General features: G+C 39.5%; 4 protein-coding genes across 4 annotated transcripts in view; 2 read left to right on the top strand and 2 right to left on the bottom strand.

Annotated features, from left to right (window-relative positions):
• Positions 1 to 1,165: 1,165 nt before the first annotated feature.
• Positions 1,166 to 3,784, bottom strand: LOC123870608 (ubiquitin domain-containing protein 1). Its single transcript, XM_045913973.1, has 4 exons — positions 3,611 to 3,784; positions 3,240 to 3,520; positions 1,690 to 1,887; positions 1,166 to 1,334 (listed from the first exon to the last, which is right to left on the bottom strand). The coding sequence occupies exons 1-4, from the start codon at positions 3,690 to 3,692 to the stop codon at positions 1,185 to 1,187; spliced, it is 711 nt and encodes a 236-aa protein (XP_045769929.1). The 5' UTR covers positions 3,693 to 3,784; the 3' UTR covers positions 1,166 to 1,184.
• Positions 3,785 to 4,323: 539 nt separating this feature from the next.
• LOC123870476 (alpha-ketoglutarate-dependent dioxygenase alkB homolog 6) lies at positions 4,324 to 5,567 on the top strand. The gene is made up of 2 exons (XM_045913801.1): positions 4,324 to 4,479; positions 4,721 to 5,567. The coding sequence occupies exons 1-2, from the start codon at positions 4,435 to 4,437 to the stop codon at positions 5,360 to 5,362; spliced, it is 687 nt and encodes a 228-aa protein (XP_045769757.1). The 5' UTR covers positions 4,324 to 4,434; the 3' UTR covers positions 5,363 to 5,567.
• A 33-nt stretch (positions 5,568 to 5,600) lies between these two features.
• On the top strand, positions 5,601 to 13,783 carry LOC123870475 (cytosol aminopeptidase-like). Its single transcript, XM_045913800.1, has 12 exons — positions 5,601 to 6,176; positions 6,817 to 6,926; positions 7,296 to 7,431; positions 7,719 to 7,846; positions 8,404 to 8,578; positions 9,004 to 9,203; positions 9,766 to 9,871; positions 10,093 to 10,200; positions 10,786 to 10,891; positions 11,629 to 11,778; positions 12,143 to 12,216; positions 12,574 to 13,783. The coding sequence occupies exons 1-12, from the start codon at positions 6,003 to 6,005 to the stop codon at positions 12,790 to 12,792; spliced, it is 1,686 nt and encodes a 561-aa protein (XP_045769756.1). The 5' UTR covers positions 5,601 to 6,002; the 3' UTR covers positions 12,793 to 13,783.
• Positions 13,784 to 16,021: 2,238 nt separating this feature from the next.
• The window catches only part of LOC123870477 (calmodulin-like), a 39,287-nt gene continuing 32,084 nt past the window's right edge, over positions 16,022 to 23,224 (bottom strand). Inside the window, 2 exon segments of the mRNA XM_045913802.1 lie at positions 16,022 to 16,799; positions 21,366 to 21,608. Of these exon segments, the coding sequence (XP_045769758.1) occupies positions 16,771 to 16,799; positions 21,366 to 21,608 (272 nt within the window). The 3' untranslated portion in view covers positions 16,022 to 16,770.

Below are 23,224 nucleotides of genomic sequence, written 5' to 3'. Positions count from 1 at the left end.
TACCTTGAAATCCGACAAATTACAAATCCAATGATAAGATTCTATATGTTACACACTGAAGAACAAATCATGTATGTCAAATTTAGTAAATTAACACAAAAGTGTGCACAAGTTGTAATCTGTTCAATCATACATTATCTACATTAGCGAAGCTTGTCAATAAAATATTCAATAATTATTCATGTATGTAATGTAATAGACATGTCGGATTACAGGGGGTGCCGGAATATCAGGGGTCCACCACTGTATTGTGCTTTTTGTAAAATATGTAGCTGTGGTTGTGGCTGTCTAGACACATCCTAAACGAAACAATATAAAAGAGAATAATTATGACTAAAATTTAACTTATATTAGCGGTTACTGGAGCAGTCCGTTCGGTACAGTCTAGTATGATACAGTTTAGAATATGTGTGAAGCCAGACTCGCGCGCATCGCTTCGGCCGGCGCTGGTACTCCTTCTGTGATGGGTTTCTCCTGGAAAATATTGGTTATGAATGAATGAATGAATGAATTGAGATCCCTTGACTGCAATTTCGCCTGGTGGCAAGTGATGATGGCAGGATAGGCAGTCTAAAATGGAAGCGGACTAACCTGGAATGGGTATTTCAGTTATGGTATAGATATAAAAAATTAGCTGATGCCCACAGCAAAAAGAAAATATTCTAATTTGGTAGACAAATAAAATCATTGGGAATGCAGTCAATCAAGGATAAGAAATACGCTGTCAACAACGCACGACCACGGCATTCGTATTGAATCTTACTCAAGACGATGAAGACGATGATAGCACTAAGCACCTAACTTGTTTCTTTCTTTTTAGTTTATTTTACTTGTACCAAGTCGGGTTCAAGTTGTCTCATTTTTCCGTAGTCGGGTTATAGTTTTTTCAACTTTTTTTTTTGATAGTTATTTTTCCTCGTTAGCTCATAATAGAATTCTTCGCTCCTTTGGGATTCAAACTAGGCAATCGTAAACAAACTTTGCTATCTTGTTCAACAAAGATTTATTGTTACCACTGGTATTTTTTCATTAGTGACCAGAAAAATTGTATGGGTAACAAGTGATTTGTTTGTTGTGCCTTTTGAGGGATTCTAAACCCTCACTTCGCTAAGGATTCTAACTTAGAATCACTCGCTACACCAGTGAGAGTACAGCATAGGTCTACCTGTCAGTCTGTGATGCGACTAGCTGGGCGGCCGAGGCTCGGCGTCCGCCACGATGACCTGCACGACATATCCAGGAGTGATGCGAGCCTCCTCTACCACCAGTTTGTCGCCCAGCAGCTTGCCGCCGTAGAACCAGCGCTGCCGCCACGGCGATATGTTCTCCTGCGCCTGACCACACAACACTAGCAGTTACTACAAGTTTATACAATAACAGCAGCCTTTTGAAAAAGGACCCCAGGCAGTTATGTGAGTTTACGGCAATTAAATATCACTGGCTTTCACAGTAAAGGAAAACATTGTGAGGAAACCTGCCTGTCTGAGAGCTTACCTGATGTTCTCAAAAAGGTGTGCTAATCTGCACTTGGCCAGCATGGTAGACTATGGCCAAGACCCTTCTCATACTGACAGGAGACCCGTGCTCTGTAGTGAGCCGGCGATGGTTGATCATGATGATGATGACAAATAGATGAAATTGCAACAGATGCTACAGCATAAGTAGCATACCACGTCTCACTGTACTCACGTGCAACTTGGCCTTGCAGTGTGCGATGGTATGCCTCGCACACACGGGCAGATCCAGGTCAGGGCCTCCGGTGGACAGCCGCAGGCGCAGCGCCAGCGCCGCGCCTCCGTCCACGGGCTCCGAGCACTCCGCCGGCGAGTCGCGCCCGCTGGCTTCCTTCACCATGTTTATCGGGGCTGATAAACAGTATATTGGTACCTAAAACAAATACAAAACAAATAATTGTACATAAGTAAGAAAAAATTCTCATTTGAGATACAATAATTATCTTAATATACAGTAATTTACATTTAGACACTAAAACAAATAATACATTTTTCATCTTGCAAGCTCCAATAATCCTTTGTTGTGTGCAAGTCACTGCGCCTTGAACTGACTGAGCAAAAATCAAAGCTCAGTAGTTATGAGTTTCATTATCACATGAAGGTTTTATAAATACTGTAATATATCATGTTTATCCATGACATTATTAGTATAATATAAATATGGTATTAAAATATATTTATCTAGAAATAATAGAAAATCACAATTCACAAATAACTTTTTCCACTTAGCATTCAATGAAAGCAATAAATAGGTATACATTACTTAATAAATTATACCAATATTAAAATAAGTTTTTAGGTAAGTAAATAAGTGTTCAATTAAAACTGAATCATTGAAAGAACCAGTTACAGTGAAAGGAGTTAAAATGGAGGTCATAATATAAGCACAAGCTCATTAATGATAATTTTCATTGTATTGAACGGACAGTTAATTTAAAAATACCTGACCCAAGTGGTGATGTCCTAGTGGTTAAAAAGTTGGCCTCCTAGTCAGGTGTTACAATACAATAATCTTTATTGCAAATTTGGGTTAGTTTACAGATCTTAAAACTATTATTGTTAGGTGCTGCCAAATTCTACCTTTCCGTATGCAATAATACAATAACTTAGTCATGAATACAATCTTGTCATACCATTATAAATATATAATATCCTAATTATTATTACAATTCATTCAAGTTCGATTCCGGGCATGCATCTCTAACTTTTCAGAGTTTTAAGCAAATATTTAATATCATTTGTTTTAATAGTAAAAGAAAACACTGTTAGGAATGAATGTTAGGAAACCTGCATGCCTGAGAGTTCTCCATAATGTTCTCAAAGGTGTGTGATGTCTCCCAATCTGTACTTATACAGTGTGATAGTCTATGCCCTTCTCATTCTGAGGGGAGATCCATGCTGAGTAGTGATCGGGCGATGGGTTGATTATGATAATAGTGATGATCTGCTCATCACTATTATCATAATTTTACTTAATAATACTCTGTTGCTGAATTTCTGCATATGTTTCTTTATCTATGTTATGTTTCTTTATCGCTGTCTATGTTATGTAAAGACCTACCTACATACAAAATATCAAGTTTCTTTTGAACAGTAGCAGTAAGCAGCTTTTATGCCTCTATGATCGGCATGCCACTGGTTGTATCTACTCCTAACTTTTAAACTTCTTAATTGTTGGAAGTTGGAAAGGAAATATTCCCCATATCATATTCATAAAAAAAATACCTGGTATCTGGTCCCCCATTCATCATAGCACTCAGTGAGGTATCCATTAGGCACTGACACACTGGCTCCATCCAGAATCGCCTGCGCGAGCTGAAAGTCCGTAGCCTCGGCCGCCACCGCCGCCGCCCGCAGCGCGTCCCAGATCTCCTTCCGACCTTCGAACGCGGGAGCCGTGTCCCAAAACTCATCGCGTTTACTCCGCAACTGACCCTCGGTCAAAGGCACGTCGGATTTCCACCGTATTGTCTCGTGGCACAGCGATTGGTTCTTCCGTAGACCGCCTAAAACAAGGGCCGATATTTATGTAAGTTTAAGGCGAATCTCCACGGCGACAGAAAGGCCGAAATGGTCAAAATGATCGAATGACCTACCCGAATTAGGCCGTGACACAGTACCCGATGAATCCTCGATGGGCCCGCTTCTACTCCTAGTTATTCCGATGCAGCCACCCATATTATTCACATTCTACATTCACCCATCTATACGATATTTACAAAAATATATTTTTTAACAAATAACATTTTTATCGCCTGTCCACTCCTGTCAAAAAGATAGCTGTACATGTTTTGTTATTGCAAATTGATAGAAATGTATAGCTAGCCAAACGTCATTGTTAGAATTTTAGTAAAATATTTTTCTTACTCGTAGAATAATTGTACAGTAGCTGAAATTCATTTTTTTTAAAGATTTTAACTATATAATAACAATTCTAAATCATGCGTGAAGTAATAGAGCCTCAATAATAATTTTAGATAAACCTTTTGTCACTTTTAATGATTAAACAAAACGCTTTTTATTAGTTGATAGTGTGTATTTGTCTTATTGTAGGTTCAATGTTGTACCTAGTTATTTTTAGCATATTATCACCAAAATATTTTCTACTCAATACCTACGTATCCATCTCTCTACTCACGAAATGTTTCCAACAATCCAGGAATTGCTTTATTAGATACTTAATTAATAATTACAAATTTTTGAATAGCTAGCTGATAGTGCATAATTACTCTTATATCTAAAAAGGTTGGCATAGTGCATTTTTTGCAAATAGTTAGCAACACTATTTGGATGTCAAATTGTCAATTTATGTCAATTGTCAAAACAAAAAATATATTTTGTATTTTTATTTTAAATATCAAAATTTCAACAAATCGAACTGAATAATTAACGTATTTTTATAGGTAATAGGCATTTCAAGATGTTAAATGATTCTTTTATTATTGAAAATTACAGAGTTACTCATGTAAGTGTGTGTGTTACTTTAAGTTTAAAGGTTATGATTAACCCAAAAACCAATAAAGTGCCTTTTAGTAGTGCTTCTTAGATAAGGGATTGATTGAAGACCAATCTTTAATCTAAGAATGCTATAAATTGGGTAAAAAGTGCTATGTAATTTGGATATTACAATCTATTTACCTATGATTACTTAGATATATTAATCTATGTAAAATTTTACCTAAGGTAAATATATGTTTTCGTTGTAGGCTGAGCCGACAGCATACTATGTCTCGGAATTCATATCACAAGAAGACGAAAAGTACATCTTATCAAACATCTATGCTTCACCAAAACCAAAATGGACGCAACTATCCAACAGAAGATTACAGAATTGGGGTGGAATCCCTCACAATAAAGGCATGATAGCTGAGGAAATACCTCAGTGGCTGCAAAAATACCTAAACAGTATACATTCCTTGAATCTTATGTCTGGAAATAAGCCTAACCATGTTCTAGTGAATGAATACTTACCCGGGCAAGGAATCTTACCGCATTTAGATGGATCTTTATTCTACCCAACCATAACTACTATATCTGTTGCTTCACACACAGTTCTTAAGTTTCTAGAACCTATATCTACTGAAAATGCTGTGTTGAACCCTGTTTTCTCATTCTTATTGGAACCAAGAAGTCTATTAGTTCTAAAAGATAAACTATTTGATTATTATTTACATAGTATTGAAGAGACAAAAGAGGATATTCTAGATGATTCTATAGTCAACTTAAACATGTGTTCTAATAAATATGTTAAGGGTGTAACAGTGCCTCGGGAAACAAGGGTTTCTTTAACAATAAGGCATGTGCCTAAAACTACAAGTTTTAAGATTAATATTGGCAATAAAAGATGATGAATTGTAACATTGATTGTGACAAATACCATAAATGATATGTGGACCTAAGGGTTCAAATCCTGATCAAGGATTTTTAAAATTTCTTTTTTTTATTTGGGGTCACTAAATTGAAAAATCTCTAACAGAGAAAATTAGCCAAAGATTACATGCAAATGATAGAAGCCTACTTGAAATGACAGCAGGCGTAAAAAAAAAGCTAAAACTACTCTACCTACATATGTACTCAATGCTACTCTCTCTCTAGATTTCTTTGATTTTCGGGAATAAAAAGGAGACTTGCTCCTTGCTTAGTCCCTACTCCCTTTCCCTTTCACTGCCCATTCAGTCAACTAGATGTTTAGTAAAAAGCTAACAGACAGACACACTTTCATATTTATAATTAGTATAGTTTAATTTTTAATTAACTATTGTACAAAATACTGAGAATATTTAATAAATACTGTGAAAAAATGTACAACAATATTTTTATAGGTAGGTAACTTTTTGTAAATATATTTATGCACTTATGTATAAACTTTATGTACAATGAAATTCTACATTCAAAATGTTTTTTTAATAAAACAAATCTAGTAGGCATAGTTTTTTTATTACAAACCACATTTTTACATCCTTTTTTGAATTTAATATTATTTTTATAATGTTTTTTAGTAAATTATTTCCATGTGTGAATACATTTCCTAGCAGAATAAATTCTGGTAGAATCCTCTTAAGAGTGAGGAACTGCAGCGGCGATCCTGGGAGTGATGGTAAAACAACTGGACAGGAGGAAAAATTGAATGAGGGACAGGCAACTGGTGGAGAAGGGAATAAGGTACTTAATTTTATTATTTAATATTGTATTGTACCAAAGTTCCATATTAATAAATGTATATTTGTATGTGAACAGTGTACTGAAATTAAGACAAAGTAAAAGTACATACCTAGTTATATTAAAAATACAATTCTAATGACAACCTTTTTGCGCAGTGGTAAGTACTGTCTTATAAGTAGAAGGTCCTGGGGATTTGTTTCGTTGGAGATTGGGCTATGACTTATCATTTTTCATTTTACCTTTAGGCATAATTTACATAATCCACCTATTGGGTAAATTATTTTTAGGGTTTTGCACTTTAAAAGGAAAAACGGAACCCTATATAGGATCACTTTATTGTCTGTCATGTTTGTCAAGGAAACCTATAGGGTACTTTCCATTGACCTAGAATCATGAAATTTGGTAAGTAGGTAGGTCTTATAGGACAAGAAAAAGAATAAATACGAAAACAGTGAATTAGGGTAAATTAAAATGTGTTCACGAAAAAATTAATTTACTAAATCACATATAGAGGACGCTGTTGCCATTAACTTACAGTGTTGTGTAAAAATGTTAAAATATTTTGCACAATGGTTTATGGTGCGGAACCCTTCGTATGTGAGTCCAACTCACACTTGACCTATTTTTGAAATTATTTCAGAGTGGTCTCGTTCTCGGCGTGTACGAGTCTGGAGATAAATTCGAGCTGACCGCCGCTGCTGAAGAAGTCAACCAGAAGAGTGGCGGCAAGCTATGCAGATATTTGAATGAGTATGTCTTTGGGATTCTCCTAATTGTGAAGTATGTGGTAATGATGATGTGTTACACCTGCTATTGGCAAGTGTTCACAATCACAAAGTGAGAGAAACACCAACGTGTGAACTTTTAGAAATATTAGTATTTTCAACTGTTATTCTAAGCAAAACTTTGGTAATCTCGGCAAAGAAATATAGTTATGAATACTATACCTAGTTTGATTTTAATCAAAGAAATAGTTGATGGGGCTGGCATAGGTTACCTATACACCTCCCTCACCATTATCCGTCAATGTCGTCAAAATTGGTTAAATGATTGGTCTTTGAAAATTTAGCAGACAGACGATACTTACACCTTTGAAATATAAGTATGGATTGTGTTCAGGATATCGTGTCAGTTAAGGCTGGGCAAGGCGTTCGTGGTGACGGATGTGGTGCCGGAGTTTGGCCCGGTAGCGCTGTCGTCGCTGGGCAAGAAGGATCCCGGGTACAACACCCTGGAACACCTGGACGAGACCCGGGTAAGATGCTGCTTGATTCTTATAGGACAATAGAATGGATTTTTATTCAAATAAACTTTACAAGTGCTTTTGAATCGTCAAAATAATTTACCACTGGTTCGGAATGCCGTTCCTACCGAAAACAACTAGCAAGAAACACGGCGGTTGCTCTTTTCAATTTACAATAATATTCCATACTATACAAGCAACAGTAGGTACATTACAGAAACGTACATTACAGTAAAGTATTAGGGAAACAGTCCATATACTCAGGTTGAAGATGGTTTAGCGTATTGAGTGTATTCCAGGAGAACGTGCGTGTGATGGTGGGCGCGGGGGTGCAGGCGCTGTCGGAGCGCGGCTGTGAGCGCATCGCGGTGGAGGGCGCGGCCGCCGCGGACGCCGCCGCCGAGGCCGCTCACCTGGCGGCCTGGAGGTTAGCACCATGATCACAATCCACGACAGTCCTAACAAACTAGAAACCGTAATAAGCTTGCGACTCCTACGATCCGCCTCGGAAAATTCCAAAAGTCATTTGTGGGAATCGGTATAACCTTCTAGAACAAACTTCTGGTTTGAGACATTTATTGTTCTATAAAGGAATTTCCATTTAAATGAACTTACAGGCTATGTTATAAAAAGTAGTACGTACAAAATTACATCTTAGAACGCACAATAAATACAAGCTTAGTAATTTATATACTTAGGTTAAGTAGGTGTATGTCTTATATAAATCTACTTTATATAAACTTCCGCAATCTATTGATAATTAAGTTTTCTATCTACCTATTAGGTAGGCACCTACTTAGATTTATATGAAATTTGGTACAGAGGTAGCTTGCGTCCCGGAATTTTTAGATGGGCAAATTTTTATCCCGGAAAATCAAATAGTTCCCACGGGATTTTTAAAAAACCTGAATCCACGCGGACATCATCCAGTTTATAATATTACGATATTAGAATTTGGATTTATTAAATTGTTGTATGTGTCAGGTTTGAAGAGTTCAAGTCCTTCACCCCCCGGAGCCCAACGCCTCAGCTGTCGCTGTACGGCGGCGAGGGACAGGAGTCGTGGGACTCGGGTGCGGTGCTCGGGCGCGCACAGAACTGGGCGCGATTCCTCTCCGACATGCCCGCTAATAAGATGACGCCGGTGGACCTTGCGCAGGTGACTCAGCTATTGAACTAAATTAGTACCTATTTTTTTATCAAGTTAGCCCTTGACTGCAATCTCACCTGGTGGTCAGTGATGACGCAGTCTAAAATGGAAGCGGGCTACCTGGAACCTGAAAGGGGTATGGCAGTTTTCATTAAACCCATACCCCTTTCGTTTCTACACGCTATCGTACCGGAACTCTAAATCGCTCGGCGGCACGGCTTTGCCGGTAGGGTGGTAACTAGCCACGGCCGTACCCTCCCAACAGACAAAATCAGAAATTTAGAAATTATAAAATTCCAAACCCCGGTCGAAAATCGAACCCGGGACCTCCCACTAATAAGACAACAGTGCTTACCACTGCCCCAGGGAGGCCGCTAAGTGCTATAAACTTGCCGTCATGTAATCAATATTTTTCATTTAATATCAATTTCTAGGCGGCTTTAGACGTGCTCTGTCCCTTGGGCGTCCGTGTGACAGCGTACGAGCAGAGCTGGATCGAGGCGCAGCGCATGGAGGCGTTCCTAGCGGTCGCGCGAGGCTCGTGCGAGCCGCCCGTGTTCCTGCAGTGCGAGTACACCCCCGCGGGGGACACGCCGCCTGTCCTCATCGCCGCTAAAGGAATCACTTTTGACAGGTAACGGCTTTTGACAAGTATCCAATTACTTTTGACAGGTTTTGCCAAACAAAACGCAGCAACCCCAGGGCGGCCCAGGGTTATTTGATCATAATATCATATCGGTAAATCAATAGTGCGATGCAACGGTGCATAGCGCCATCTACTTACTTAGGATTTCGGAATCATGCACAATACATAAATACAATACATACATGCACAATACGAAAACAAAGCATATTTCGTGTGCTCAGGAGCTATTCTATCACGTCCTCCCTTCAACTTTTTGCCAACGTACCGCAAGACGTCGGGCGTGTAATATGTAAACCCTTTTTCGTCGACATTCAAATCGCTTTGCGTCATCATTCCTTATACGCATGGCTATGGTTTGGAATACTGTTCAGAGATCAGTGTTTCTTACCAATTATAATCCGAATATCTTTAAGACAAAAGTAAATAGGCAACTTCTAGGCAAACGTGCCCCATCTTAGGCCACATCATCACTTCCCCTCAAGCGTGTGCCTATTAGTGAATAAAAAGACTAGCAGAGAAAGTTACAGGAGTAACTTGGATGTTGTTGTAGCGGCGGGATGTGCCTGAAGAAGCCGGAGCTGATGCAGGAGATGCGCGGCAGCATGGCGGGCGCCGCCGTCACACTCGCCGCGCTCCGAGCCTTGGCTGAACTGAAGGTTATCTAATCCATGATATCCATAATTAATATTTTAAATGCGAAAGTTTGTCTGTCCATCTGTCTGCTAGCTTTTCACAGCGCAACAGTTTAATCGATTTTGATGTAATTTGGTTCAGAGTTAGCTTACATCTCAGGGACGGATGTCAGACGGAGTTCCCACGGGATTCTTTCCTATTTATAATATTAATACGAAATTGTATATGAATAATATGGTTACAGGTGCCAATAAACGTGTGTGCAGTAATCCCTTTGTGTGAGAACATGGTGAGCGGGCAGTGCATGAAGGTGGGAGATGTGGTGCGCGCGCTCAATGGCCTCTCACTACATGTTAGTTTGTACTGCATTTTGTTTCTGAGTAGGTTCATCATCATCAACCGATAAGGATTTCCACACATTGCGCAATACACGTACGTGTATGGGATTACGTAATAGTGGTATAGTATTGTAGGAGAGAAGAGCGTAATAGCAACAGAATACAACCGAAAACAGTTTCGGGAGATTCCCCGTTTCATTTGATATACGTGCACACGGTTTAATTGATTTCAGGGTTGCAATTTTTTTGACGTGACAACGTCTTATAATTCGATAGAGCCGGCTGCACGCACGAAAAAACATGACTCATGCGGCGTTACCTCGCTCTGAGGCGTTCCATGTAAGGCTTGAAGTGCAAGCGAGAGCTCGGAACGAGCGACAAAGAAGCACAATCGGCCTTTGTTGTCACGATCAACTATCGTCAGTAAACCGACTTTACAGACAACCAATTTTTTTTTATTCACTATATTTTCCATTTTATCTAACAGGGCCCTGTATGGTTACGGGGCTTTGGAATACTGCCCAAAAAGCCTATATAATATAGTTATAGTTATATCCATGAGTATAGTTACTTATATGCAAATATTCTATAAATTTCAGATCGAGGACACGGATATGGAAGGTCGCTTGGCGCTGGCCGACGCCCTGGTGTACGGACAGGTTCTGTACAAGCCCTCGCTGGTGATCGACGTCGCTACACTCACACGTGAGTGACACAGCAGCTCGATTACGGTAGATTGACAGCTACAATGTCACGACCGCAATTACCTCTGATTGGTTGACGCTCGCTCACTATTGGCTACAATGCATTGTTGCAACAAGAATACCATTAATTCAGCCAAATACCTACTTACAACAAATGCGATTGTAATAATGATTGATGCAGGTTTGCAATCGAGCAGCTGGCTGAGGGTCTGAAGGACAATGAGAATCGAATACGGCCTGTTATTTGAATAAAGCTTTACTGGTTTAACTAAAGTATTGATGTTCTATTTCACGATGACCACTCAGCTTAGTAGTAGTGAGTGTAAACTGCTTTGCGGTCGACACTGAGCGCCACGCACACTATAACAATGTGTATGTGCACTCTGATATATAAACGGTCATGAAATAGAACATCTATACCTAATTAATGGAGTACCCACTCCTGGCACAAGCTTTACGCTTAATTTGAGGGGAAAGGGGATTATTAGACATCATTAGCGTGCCTAATATTCTTTGTTAAAAAAAAATTATAATAGAATAAGATTCGGAAGGTCTAAAAATATCGAACTACGTGGTGGCCAGCAACTTTTCCCGCGTGGGTTTTAGTTTATTAAATATCTCGTGGGAACTAAGTTATCTCTGCACCAAAAAGATGATGTCCGGCTTCTTCGTCTATAATATCAGTATAGTATTTTGGGTATTTTAATGTCTTTCTTCGTCTGCATCTGTTGTCGCCAGGCGGCGTGTTGCTGGCGACGGGCGGCGGCGCGTTCGGCTGCTTCTCCAACTCCGAGAGCGCGTGGCGCGCGATGCGCGACGCGGGCGCGCTCACCGGCGACCGGCCGTGGCGCTTCCCGCTGTGGGACTACTACCAGAAGCAGATCGACAGTTAGTGTTCTCTCGGAGATCCGTAGGAGAATCTAGTAACTGACATAGCTCAAGGTGGGCAGCGCACATAGTTCGAAAAACCGATAGTCTTTGGGGTCCCGAGGCGCTAGAATGGCGACCTCGCATCGGAAAGAGCAGCATTAGAAGGCCCCAAAGGATTCAAAAGCACTTGTAAAAGTTTACTTGAGTAAAAACATATTCTATTCTATTCTTGAGTTCTATAGGGCTCATGTAACTCCATTTACGGATAGTTACAAAACGAAAGTCGTACAATAAATACATTAGGTACAATTTACCTACATACAATAAATATATGCTATTAGTGTAAACTTAGTGATACACCGATGAGTTTGTCCAATTTCAGATGACCCTGCAGTGGATCTGAGAAACAAAGGTTCGGGAACTGCTACGCCGTGCATCGGAGCTGCTTTTCTCAAGGTATAGTTTGACGAGCCAACAAAACGATGTATAAGTAATTTCACGTCTGATCGAAACGCATTACTATTTTTTTGTTCATTTAATTCAAACCTTTTTGGCCCACTAAATACATGTACATGAACATATTTCAAGCTAAACGACTTAAATCTGTGCCAAAATTGAATCCAAAGTTCATGATTTCTATCAATGAGTGCAAACTTGATTTCATTTCGAAGTAAAACGGTACAATTATATTACTTTCAGAAGCTTTCATTCGGTTTTGGCTCCTAATGTAAAATTTCATTTTGTGCAATTACGTTTTGTTTGCCAACTTTACCTATTAACATTCCTCTATATTTTATTTTGTTACCGTTACAGAACTTCATATGCGGCGAGTGGCTGCACATAGACATGACGGGCGTGGGTCGCGTCACGCTTGCCTCCAGCTCTCCCCACACCTACCTGCGCCCGCGCCGCATGTCGGGCCGACCGACACGCACTCTCACTGCCTTCCTTACGGCCGCTGCACACGCAAAGACCGGCCAAGATGATATGGCCACCATGGCGAGTCTGTGCCCCACACCAGCTAATGTGTAACCTTCAAAACAAGACCTAACCGTGGATGCCCCCACCTACATCAGTTTTCTAATCTACTTATAGTTTTGTATTATTGAAACAAAGTTATTCTTCAATCCTCAAGGATAATACATATAATATATCTTGTAAATTATGAGTGAATAGACATTTAGGCAAGCACGTAGGCCGTACCCTAAACCAGGTTCAATTCAAGTATAAAAAACGCAGTCTAACTGTTTAGCTGTCTACACACTGTCTATATCTGATAGTTTAGCTGATTTGTCAGCAAATATATTTATGCATTATGCATGCGTTTCACACTCCTAAACTATTCGCACGCCAGTTATTTCACGGCAAAATTTTCTCTTCCCGAAAAAACATTCATTACAATTCTATTGTCTATGGAACGACTTTGCTCGTGACGAACTTCATATGCGGCGAATGACCACAGACAGACATGACGCGCGTGGGTCGCGTCACACTTGCCCCCGGGTCCCCACACACAACTCTACTCCGCTACTCCACTGTAAAGGTGTACGTTGGATTTTAGACATTATTTTTCACCTGTACCCTCTATCACGTCCTAGCGTAATTAGTACGTCGCTTACGCATTTTGCAAAAAGGTGTTTGCAGCTTATCTAAATTTATTATCACACTACTTACTTCTTGCCTAAACTTTAAAAGCAACGCATTATCAATATTGATATTGGGATTTATGAATGCGTGCTAATGATATTGTTATCAGCTGTTATCGTTTATTTGCCAGATAGTACTTACCTATTAGTTGTTATCTAATCTAGGTAAAATTGGTGCTACAATGGACGTGCCACATCCGCATTTCTTTGGCGAATTTTAGTCGATACTGAAAAATTTGTTGCGTGCAAACTATACGGAACGAATCTCTAGAGGTCAAACCTATTAGTGCGCCAAACTTGGTAGGTACAAACATTGTTTGAAATTGTGCTAGTCAATTGTCTCGTACCTACTATTTAAATAAATATATTTTCTTCAATCTATTCTTTATTTTCTCAACCTTATTTAAGATCAGAAACATACTTTTAACACTCGAGGAGAGACGACAAAAACGCGGGGCACAAACCCTGTGCGTGATAGCGCGTGTCCCCCTGCCTCATACCCTGATTGCCATCTCATCCTGTCGCGTACAATAGGTATAGATTGGTTCTCACTAAACACGTCATCAAACTTAAATTGCCTTACCATTTGCTAATCTGAGTCTGCTCAGGCCGTAAGCTAGGGCAGACCAACTATCTGCAGAGGACAAAAATGGATCACTAAGAACAGCACATCGCATATGAATAGTAGTGAAAAACCGAAGTAAAGCACAAGGGAGTTTTGTCCTCTGCGGACACGTCTCTTGTCCGCGCATGTCCTTAGCCTTAGGGCTGTTTTTCAATTCTAAACACTTCAGTTCCTCAGTTAAAACGTATTTGGCGATTGAAAAATAGTCAAAATAGCAAGTTTGCTTTATCAGAAGTTGTCGAAAATGGTAAAGCAATTATTTTTCGTCATAATTGTTTGAACATAGACCTCTCTTTTTTACGTAATCCCATACAAATGACGGAGCCGAAAAACTCAGTGGGCTTTAACCATGTTTTCATAACATCAACTTGAAAATGTTTGAAATTCAATTCGAAAATAGTTTCGTTTGTGATTGGTATTGTAACTCAAAATGGTTAACGCCCACCGAGTGTTTTGGCTCGTCATTTGCATGGGATTACGTAGATATTATATGCCATAATATGTTCTTTCCCTGGATAGAGTATAATATTATATGCTTATTTATTACTATGCAGGTTTCGTGCGTAAAAAAAAGGATGTTTAATATCTTGCTACCTGCTGGATATTCCCTGATGAGTTTAAATGTCGCACTTTATTTTCGGGCTTGAAGAAAGTCAGACAGGACTGTATGTTTTCAATAACAAAACGAGAATTTATTATTCAACTTAAAATATTATAAGAAAACTAATTATTATTTTAATTACATTAAATTTCTTGCTATGCAAAGCTCAAGTTTACCCCTTTAACGGTCTCTGTTAAAAGGGGTGCGGCGACAATCATTGCCTTAAGGGTGAGGCCAAACGAGCGTAATTTTGTGAGTTGTCAGTCGCGTAATTTCTGCTGCATTCGGTTTCATACAAAAGTCCAGTTCGTGCCACACGGCGACGCAAAATGAGTTGAACTTTTGTACTAAAATGAATGCAGCAGAAATTACGTAACCGAAATTACGCGACTTACAACTCAAAAAATTACGTCCGTTTGGCCTCACCCTAACAGGTAAAGTTAGTAAAGATTTCAGATAGGTAAATGTTTCTGCTGAATTCACAATAGATCAGAACTGCAAAACGACTTTGAGAACACCTCAAATGTTATATAATTTATTATAGCAATGGTTTTTTGATGTTTGTTGGTTTAGTAACAAAATACAAAAACCTTTCCAATTCAAATTGAAGGTATCCTGAAATATTGTGTATGTGCATTGAAAATCTGTTCAGTCCAGTTAATCATTGTATTGTTATTCTAAGATGAAGACATTGCAGTTTATATAGCCCCATAACCAATTTATGGATAACGTATGCCCACAATTTCATCCACATGACCTACATAACTACTAAACCCCTTCATATTTGCCATACATTGTTTTTACTTTTAGCATTCACAACAGTTAGGGAACTTTTAACAAAACGTCGTCGAGAGGCTTCTACGTCACTGGCAGGCGTCAAATGTTAGTACATTTTGACGCAGGTAGCCCTATTTTTCTTTGATTTTACTTCACCATAGCCTAATATTTGACATACCGTCGATTCAGGATCAAATCGAGAGTTCTCTCACTCTGGCCTGTTTCACAACCGCCAGATAAACGTATAAATTTGACATTTTGATAGATCCCCAATACAAAAACTGTCATAACGTCAAATTTATTCATAAGATAAAGTTTATAGGACAGTTGTGAAACAGACCCTAGGAATTTGTAGCACAAAGTTAGGTATATTGCTTGGCGGTACGGTTTCAGTTGTTAGACATAACAATGAAACAATGTGCTTTAAATAATGAGGCACAAGTAATGAGTTGGAATTAATTTAATTTACAGATACAACTTAATTTATAATAAATTATTATCAAACATACAAATACAAGCACAATAGTTGACGAAAGAATCCTACGGTAATGCTACCATGCCGTGCTGCGACCGAGTCGACACGACAGGAGGGGGGGAAATGAAACACCGATGCTTATTGACCTAAAAATGAAGAAACATTTATTTTCAGTATGTCTTTTGTATAATTTAATAAAAGAATGAATCAAACGTGAAATAACAGAGCGGAGCAGTTCACCGTCAATAGAAATATAATATTATATTTATCAAGTCATTTACAGATACAATTAATTAATTAATGCAGTACCAATTAATCTAATTTATTCGTTTACTGAGTCAGTTAGATTGAAACATTCAATAAGTAATGTACAGCGGCTACGGCTGCGGTATGTTGTTTTTAGGATTTTTAAATTTTTAATCTTCACGTACTTTATAAATAAGTATCTCATACTTGAAAAAAATTTACATTAAAATGTATCGGAAAGATTCTAGATGTGCAGGCCGCAGACCGCACACACGCACGCAGTCGGCCGGCGCGGGCCGGGCCGGGCCGGGGCCGGGTCGAGGCCGGGCCGGGGCCGGGCGCACGCACACACACACACCGACCGATATCACACAACGCGACGCACACCTATTCGTTTCGCCTTTGTACCGCTACACTTGAAGTTTTCTTCCTTACATAGTAAAATTAACGGAATACTTTAAAGTCTAAATAGGGAGGGAGCGCGCGCGCGCCTCCGATATACCTTAACTGAAACGATGACAATAGTAATTTATCGCAAACACTAGAGAAATGCAGGTCCAATACGATGGTAATATTGTGTGTCATGAAACAAAATGTATATTAAAATTCTCTGCTTTATACACACACACTAGCCGGCGGCTCACTTCGACGTCATCATGGTGACGAATTCTGCAAGCAAACAAAGGCACAGCGTTACTCGGCGATCAACACACGACACGAGACAAGGATAAAACACAGAACAGGAACCGACAGAGAGAGATGCAACTATTGAAACGAACGCGTTAGATAAAAATACCACTATAATATAGTTTTATTGTGAAACGAAACAAAATCCGCACCGGGCACGCGCCGCGCACGCGTCGCGCTCGGGGCGTGCCCGGCGCGTGCGCCGTGGAGCATAATAAATAAACCACAAGAAACGGGCGTACCTGTCATGCCACTACAAAGGGATTATGAAATACCACCCTCTGGATATATCGTCAATCAAACGTCATAGGACGGCGACAGTAATGTAACAGTATAAGTGTTGTGTGCGGCTCGGTTCGGTTCGCTCATGTTTGCTGCTCGTTTTACGGAAGGCGTCAAGTGAAAGCTACGGTGCAAAGCGCGGAAGCGGGGACGATCTATCGGCGGTGGGGATCGCCAGGTGGTATTTCTAAAAGAAAGATTCTATACAGATATTAGACACATGCACCAGAGGCCGCCCGACGTCCCTAGCACCGAACTTAACCGTGGCGATTCTTTGTCACTGCGTATAATTGGTTTCAGGTAAAAAGAGCTCTGGAAGGCAGAGAAGGGATTGTCTGCGCATAGGAAGTTGACTAGCAAAGCAATCAGCGTCTTCAGAGACCTCCAATGTCACGTCTCACTTCGAGTCACCAAATAGATCAATCACCCACTGCGCAAGTTCAAGAGCTTTTTTTTTCATGCCTGTACCAGGAGTTTAGCCAGCAACAAGGTAGTGCCGATCGCATAGCCACAAGTTTTTTTTATTGCGAGATAGGCTTGCGCTGGACGACAATCATGCTTAATGAAAAGCAATGATGCCTAGAAGTTCGGTGCTGGAAGCGGTATCGGCCGGAGAGTTAGAGAGGCACAACAGAGTGAGGTCCCAGAGGGCGGACGAGGGAGCTACCGTGTCAGAGGGAACAACGTTAAGAACGAGCAGCAAACCACAGCAGGTACCTAGACGACAGTTTCGCGGTCGGCGTCGGTACCGGTTAGTATCGCTAGCGGCTGCCGTCGCCGCGCGCGAATATCATTTGCGCGAGCGCGTGGAAGTCTGCAAGAAGAAACGCTCGCTTGCTCACACTGCCCACACGTTCCACGGCGCCTCGCACACTCGCGGGAGGAAAGTGACAAGTCACTGACGTATAGATGCCCTATTTCACGATGACCGCTCAGCCTACGTTGTAGTACTAAGTTAACGTATTTGTGTGCGTAATGTAAGCCGCGTCGCGATCGAAACCGAGCACCACGCACACTAACAATGTGTGTAATGTGTGCACTCAGACAGACAGCCAAACGGTCTTCGTGAAATACACTACGTGCCAGTACTGAAGACCATTTGTAAACACCCTATATAGAGTATTTGTCTGTGTCATTCAACCGTTATAAAACAATCACGTTAATTTTACTGACCAGAAACAAGAGTTACTTTTGCAAGTCCATGATACACAAGGATTAAATTAATAATGATAATCCGATTAACTACTATTATTATTAATAGTAACATTAGCTTCTTATTCCTTGAGTTTTATTTTAATTCCCAAGCATCAGAGTTGCATTAATAGAACTCTGATAAATCTAACAAAATCAATTTGTTATTTAAGTACTGCTCATGAAATTGATGACTTCGCTTATAAAGTTAAAAAGTTTAGCAAAGTTAAGCAGCTTATTTTAAATGAATAACGCTAAAAAGCAGGTTTTATGATATTATTATTTATGATTATCAGTATTCTCATATATAATTTATGAGAATAATTAATCGCCGAAGAGTAGCGTTCCACCCGGTATAACAATATGTATTTACCAAATGCACCCAGTCAAATACTCTTTCTCATGAACTTCATAATATCGCTTTCCTCCCGTTTTTTTGTTGGGGACTCGTTTTTTTATCTTTATTTTGTGTGAAGGAACCATCACAATTCATTCGTGTGTTGCATTAGACTATACAAAGGATTTCAGTTGCCCGAGGTCCACATTACAGGATACTTCACATACATGCATTGTCACTAGATATCCCAACCACCTTAGATTGTTTTCGTGAGAATGTTTTTCTTGTATTACATTATTGCCTTGATCCATCAATGACAATTGATTGAAATATAACCAATAGAATATCACTAATATATAAAAGAAATAGCAGCGAAGCCAGTACTCTACCTTGGGCTACTCCAAATTGTAATTTTTTGTGTAATAGACATAGTTGTCACTTTTCGAGGGTGGTATTCTATAACATAGACATATCTAAATACCTATTTGCATTGGATAGGGATCTTTGAATCGGCTCACAATTTGTTATTTTAACTGCTTCAACATTTACTTAGAATAACCTCAGTCAATGCATTATTGAAAGAATCATTTAAAAGAAAATTAAAGCCTGAAAATCATTACATAATTTTTCAATTCTAAGAGCTAGCCAATTAGAAATGTTTAGCCACGTAAACTGCGGTGTCTTAGGACTGTTCTATTTTGGTTAAGCTTTTTCAAAGATTTCATTTGAATGGTAGCTTCTTGTTCTTCTTGTGTTGAAAGTTCTGTTGACATAGTTAAACATTTCTAAACATTTTTTTATGGTTAGTGATTTCACTAGCAGTAAAAACGATAATTTTAATAAAGTTAATAATAATAAAGCGGACCCAGTTTAATTAGAACAAAAAGAACTTGCAAGTCTCATTCTCTGAATATTTTGGATGTAAACAAAAGTAGCGGTCGCCCACGATTGTTGGTTCCGTGTAACTAGGTATAGTGGGTTGCGTTTGGCACACTACCAACACTACCGACACTACCAATAGTGGTTTTCATACTTATACTGTACAGGACAAATGGTTACAATCATTGAACTCTGAACTACCAATGTTTGTAAATATTTTTCTTATCAACTCTTGATAACATTGTATTTCAAAGCTAAGATTAAAATAACAGTAGAAAAACAGATTTGTTATAATCATTTGTTTGAATTTTCTGTAAACTGTATATTTTTGTACTTTCTTTAATGAAGTTCCAACTCAAGGATTTTAAATTCAGGTACCACAAATCTTTCAAGATTAAAAATTTATAAGAATATTAGTATTTGTTAAACAGAAAATTTAATGAACGAATCACTTCAAATACAAATTATTATCATTAATTAGTAATATTATGTACTATTCTAATGACATTGCACTAAAATTCTAAAAATATCTTGTCTCTTTTAAATGCATACTAATTAGGTTGTAATCAAAGCAAACTAAACAGTATTTATTGAGACTGATTAAGATATGTCGGCTGCCGTTCTTTTCACAACATTCAGAGCAAAAAACACTGTGGTTAATGGTCCTGTTTTCATTCAGTTAAAGTTACAGTTAAACATTAAAGCACTAATCTCATTTATTAGTGATAGTGTAGCGATTAGCGACGTTGTAGTGTGTACACAAAATAAATCAAGTGTACGTAAACACGCCGTTTATTTTGCAACTAGTTGTTATAAACAGTAAACAGCTTTGGACGACGAAAAATCCTATGTGAGTCATAATTAAAATGAGCCCATCGAGTATGTTACCATATTTGGTACAGTGACATAATCCATGACTAAACTAAAACCTAATAACTAAATTAACAGTACGTCAACGGTCCAGGTCTGTTGTCATGTGGAATGGAGAAACCGTCGCCTGTCTGATGACGGCTCATACCTTATAAGTCCAGGGACTAATCTAGCGAAATAATTTCACTCGAATGTGTTATATATGGCAAAGTTAGGAAAGCGCCAGATCCGCGCAGTCAAAATGCTGAATAAAGTTTCCGCTAGATTTGTGCCTGACCTAAGACGTAACGTTGAAACAGGCCACGTCTATATAAATGTAGTTGCTCAGCGCGCTACGTTGGGGTCTCTCTGAAGTGCGAATCCGCTACCAGAAAATCTAAAGAACCAAAGTACTTACTAGAAAATTGAACGGCATCAGCAGTGGGAAAGGATAAGCCTATCGTTGAACACCGTTAGCCGCTGAGGTAGACATATTATAGAGTTGAAATCGCATACCAGTTTGCACAGTATGGACAACGATGCAGGCAAATGAGGCAAGCTGATAATATAATTGGATTTATTCCCTCGCCCTCATTCATGTATTCGTCATTATTGCGCTTTGTGATCCCGATGTGACGCAGCTGCGTGTCGTCGTCAGTCACAAACCCAAAGCTTTGGACTATGTTACTCTTGCCATCCGAATTCACGGCCCACCCCAGAATCGGCAACTTGAACATTAATTAGACGATTACAAACCTTATCATTCATTGTACGTAGAAATACATCCAGCTGGGTCAGCTCAATTCCCCGGGGTTTCAGTTCACGCAAGGCTGTGGTGTAGACAATGGGGAAATGTTTGTCGTACTCACCCTCGTAATTAACCTGGCCGTCGCCGTCGACCTCGCAAATCTACATAAGAACCTCAATTCACAATTCGTTGTACGCAGGCCATTGATACATCCTCCATCACGCAAGGCTATAGACAATGGACACGTGTGTGTCGTACTCACCCTCGTAATTGACCTGGCCGTCGCCGTCGATGTCGGCCTCGCGGATCATCTCGTCGACCTCCTCGTCGGTGAGCTTCTCCCCCAGGTTGGTCATGACGTGGCGCAGCTCGGCCGCGGATATGAACCCGTTGCCGTCCTTGTCGAACACGCGGAACGCTTCGCGGATTTCCTCCTCGCTGTCCGTGTCCTTCATTTTGCGCGCCATCATCGTGAGGAACTCGGGGAAGTCTATCGTGCCGTTGCCTGGAATCGGAAACGGGGCATTGCTTTACTTACGAATCGACAAAAATAAAGTGAGTTTTTAAAACTAGTTTTAGGGCTCTGGTTGTTAGCCCTTTTGAGTCTCGTGAGTCTTTTGTCTTCACCAATTTTAGGCAATGTCATGTTAGACTTTGCGCTATGCGGCCGTTACACGCGACATTTGAAAGGCGAAACTTGCGCACTGCTTTGTATAGCACTGTATGGAGAGCATTTGAGTTAAAGCGACGCAACATGCTTCACTTTGGATAGCTACAATGGCGCGAGGCGCAACATGCAGTTTCGCGTGTCGCCGGCGCGGGTCCCGTAAGTCAGAGGCTTAAGGTAGATTTAGACATAGACAATAGACTTTATAGACAATAGACTTTAGTAGTCTTGATGCGGAAATTAGTTCCAAATAACAAAAACCATTAGGTTCAGGTAACTTTTCAAAGAAACTAGTAATAGTCCAGACATCCAGATAGATTTTTCGATTACCTTTCCTATTGGACAGAGGTAAAAACAAATAAAAATTTTATCTAAAGAAATCGGTACAAAAACAAACACTGTAGGATAATCTGTGAAAGGTTAAAACGGAAGAGATTCCCAGGTGCTGCATGTATTATTATTTCCGAGATTAATGAGCCCGATCAAAAGAAGCGCCAAATGTTTACACAAGCGCCGAAGCTATTTCGATATAAGCTCGTGCGCACACATACATGACTTAATCTGTCGACTATTAACACACGTATTGTTTGTAGTTCTTAAGTGTAGTTAAGTTAGTAGTAAACTGGTGTGTGTACAACTGATAAAAGTGTCGGTAACCTCATCGCATGTCATCCTAAGAACATTTTTTTAAAATCATATAACTTGTACCTAAAGGCTGGTTGGCCAAACCGCATAAAATTCATTATATCTACAGACTATCACACTGCTCCGGTGCAAGATGACGATCATCAACATCTTTACAAGTTCAAGAACAAGAATTTTTTTACAAGTTCATTCCCACAATCAGCTAATTGTAGGTGTTTTAAGCAAATTCTTTCCTCAGTTCAGTCCTCATATCTCCCAGGGATATCACACTATGAGGCTTATTTTTTTAATACATCTAGACTTCGGTCCTAACCTCAGTTTACCGGAAAGTTTCGGGCATTATCTAACACCTTGTATAAGACATCTTATGCATAATTCGTTGCAAAATTCGCAAAGTATACAGCTTGTTTACAGCGCTGTCCCTCACATTAGTGAATTAGTGTGGAACGTCAGAACAAAGGATTATGTAGATTTACGGATAAATGTAAAACGAAGGCGTGTTAATACGAATTGGTTGTAAATGTTACTCTAATTGTTTATAATGTGGCGTATAAGAATATCTGTAGGTCTGTAGGTACTCTAATTTGGACTGTAGTTTGTGGTAATCTAGACATCAGGAGAGGAAAATAAGTTAATTACTCAGTCTTATATAAAAACAAGCCCAAAAGGCCAACCCACATAAATATCAGCGTAGTATTAATCATTTTTGACGGCCATGACATCTTCCATTAATTAAAAATTAGAAAATCTTTATCCGTGAAACTCCGTACAGTACATAGGAATCCTGACCCCTAAACTAGGAAATCCCG

The sequence above is a fragment of the Maniola jurtina genome, chromosome 12, assembly GCF_905333055.1.
Source record: "Maniola jurtina chromosome 12, ilManJurt1.1, whole genome shotgun sequence".
Taxonomy (NCBI): Eukaryota; Metazoa; Arthropoda; class Insecta; order Lepidoptera; family Nymphalidae; genus Maniola; species Maniola jurtina.
Note: the sequence above shows the minus strand (reverse complement) of the source record. Positions and strands in the feature narration are given on the sequence as shown.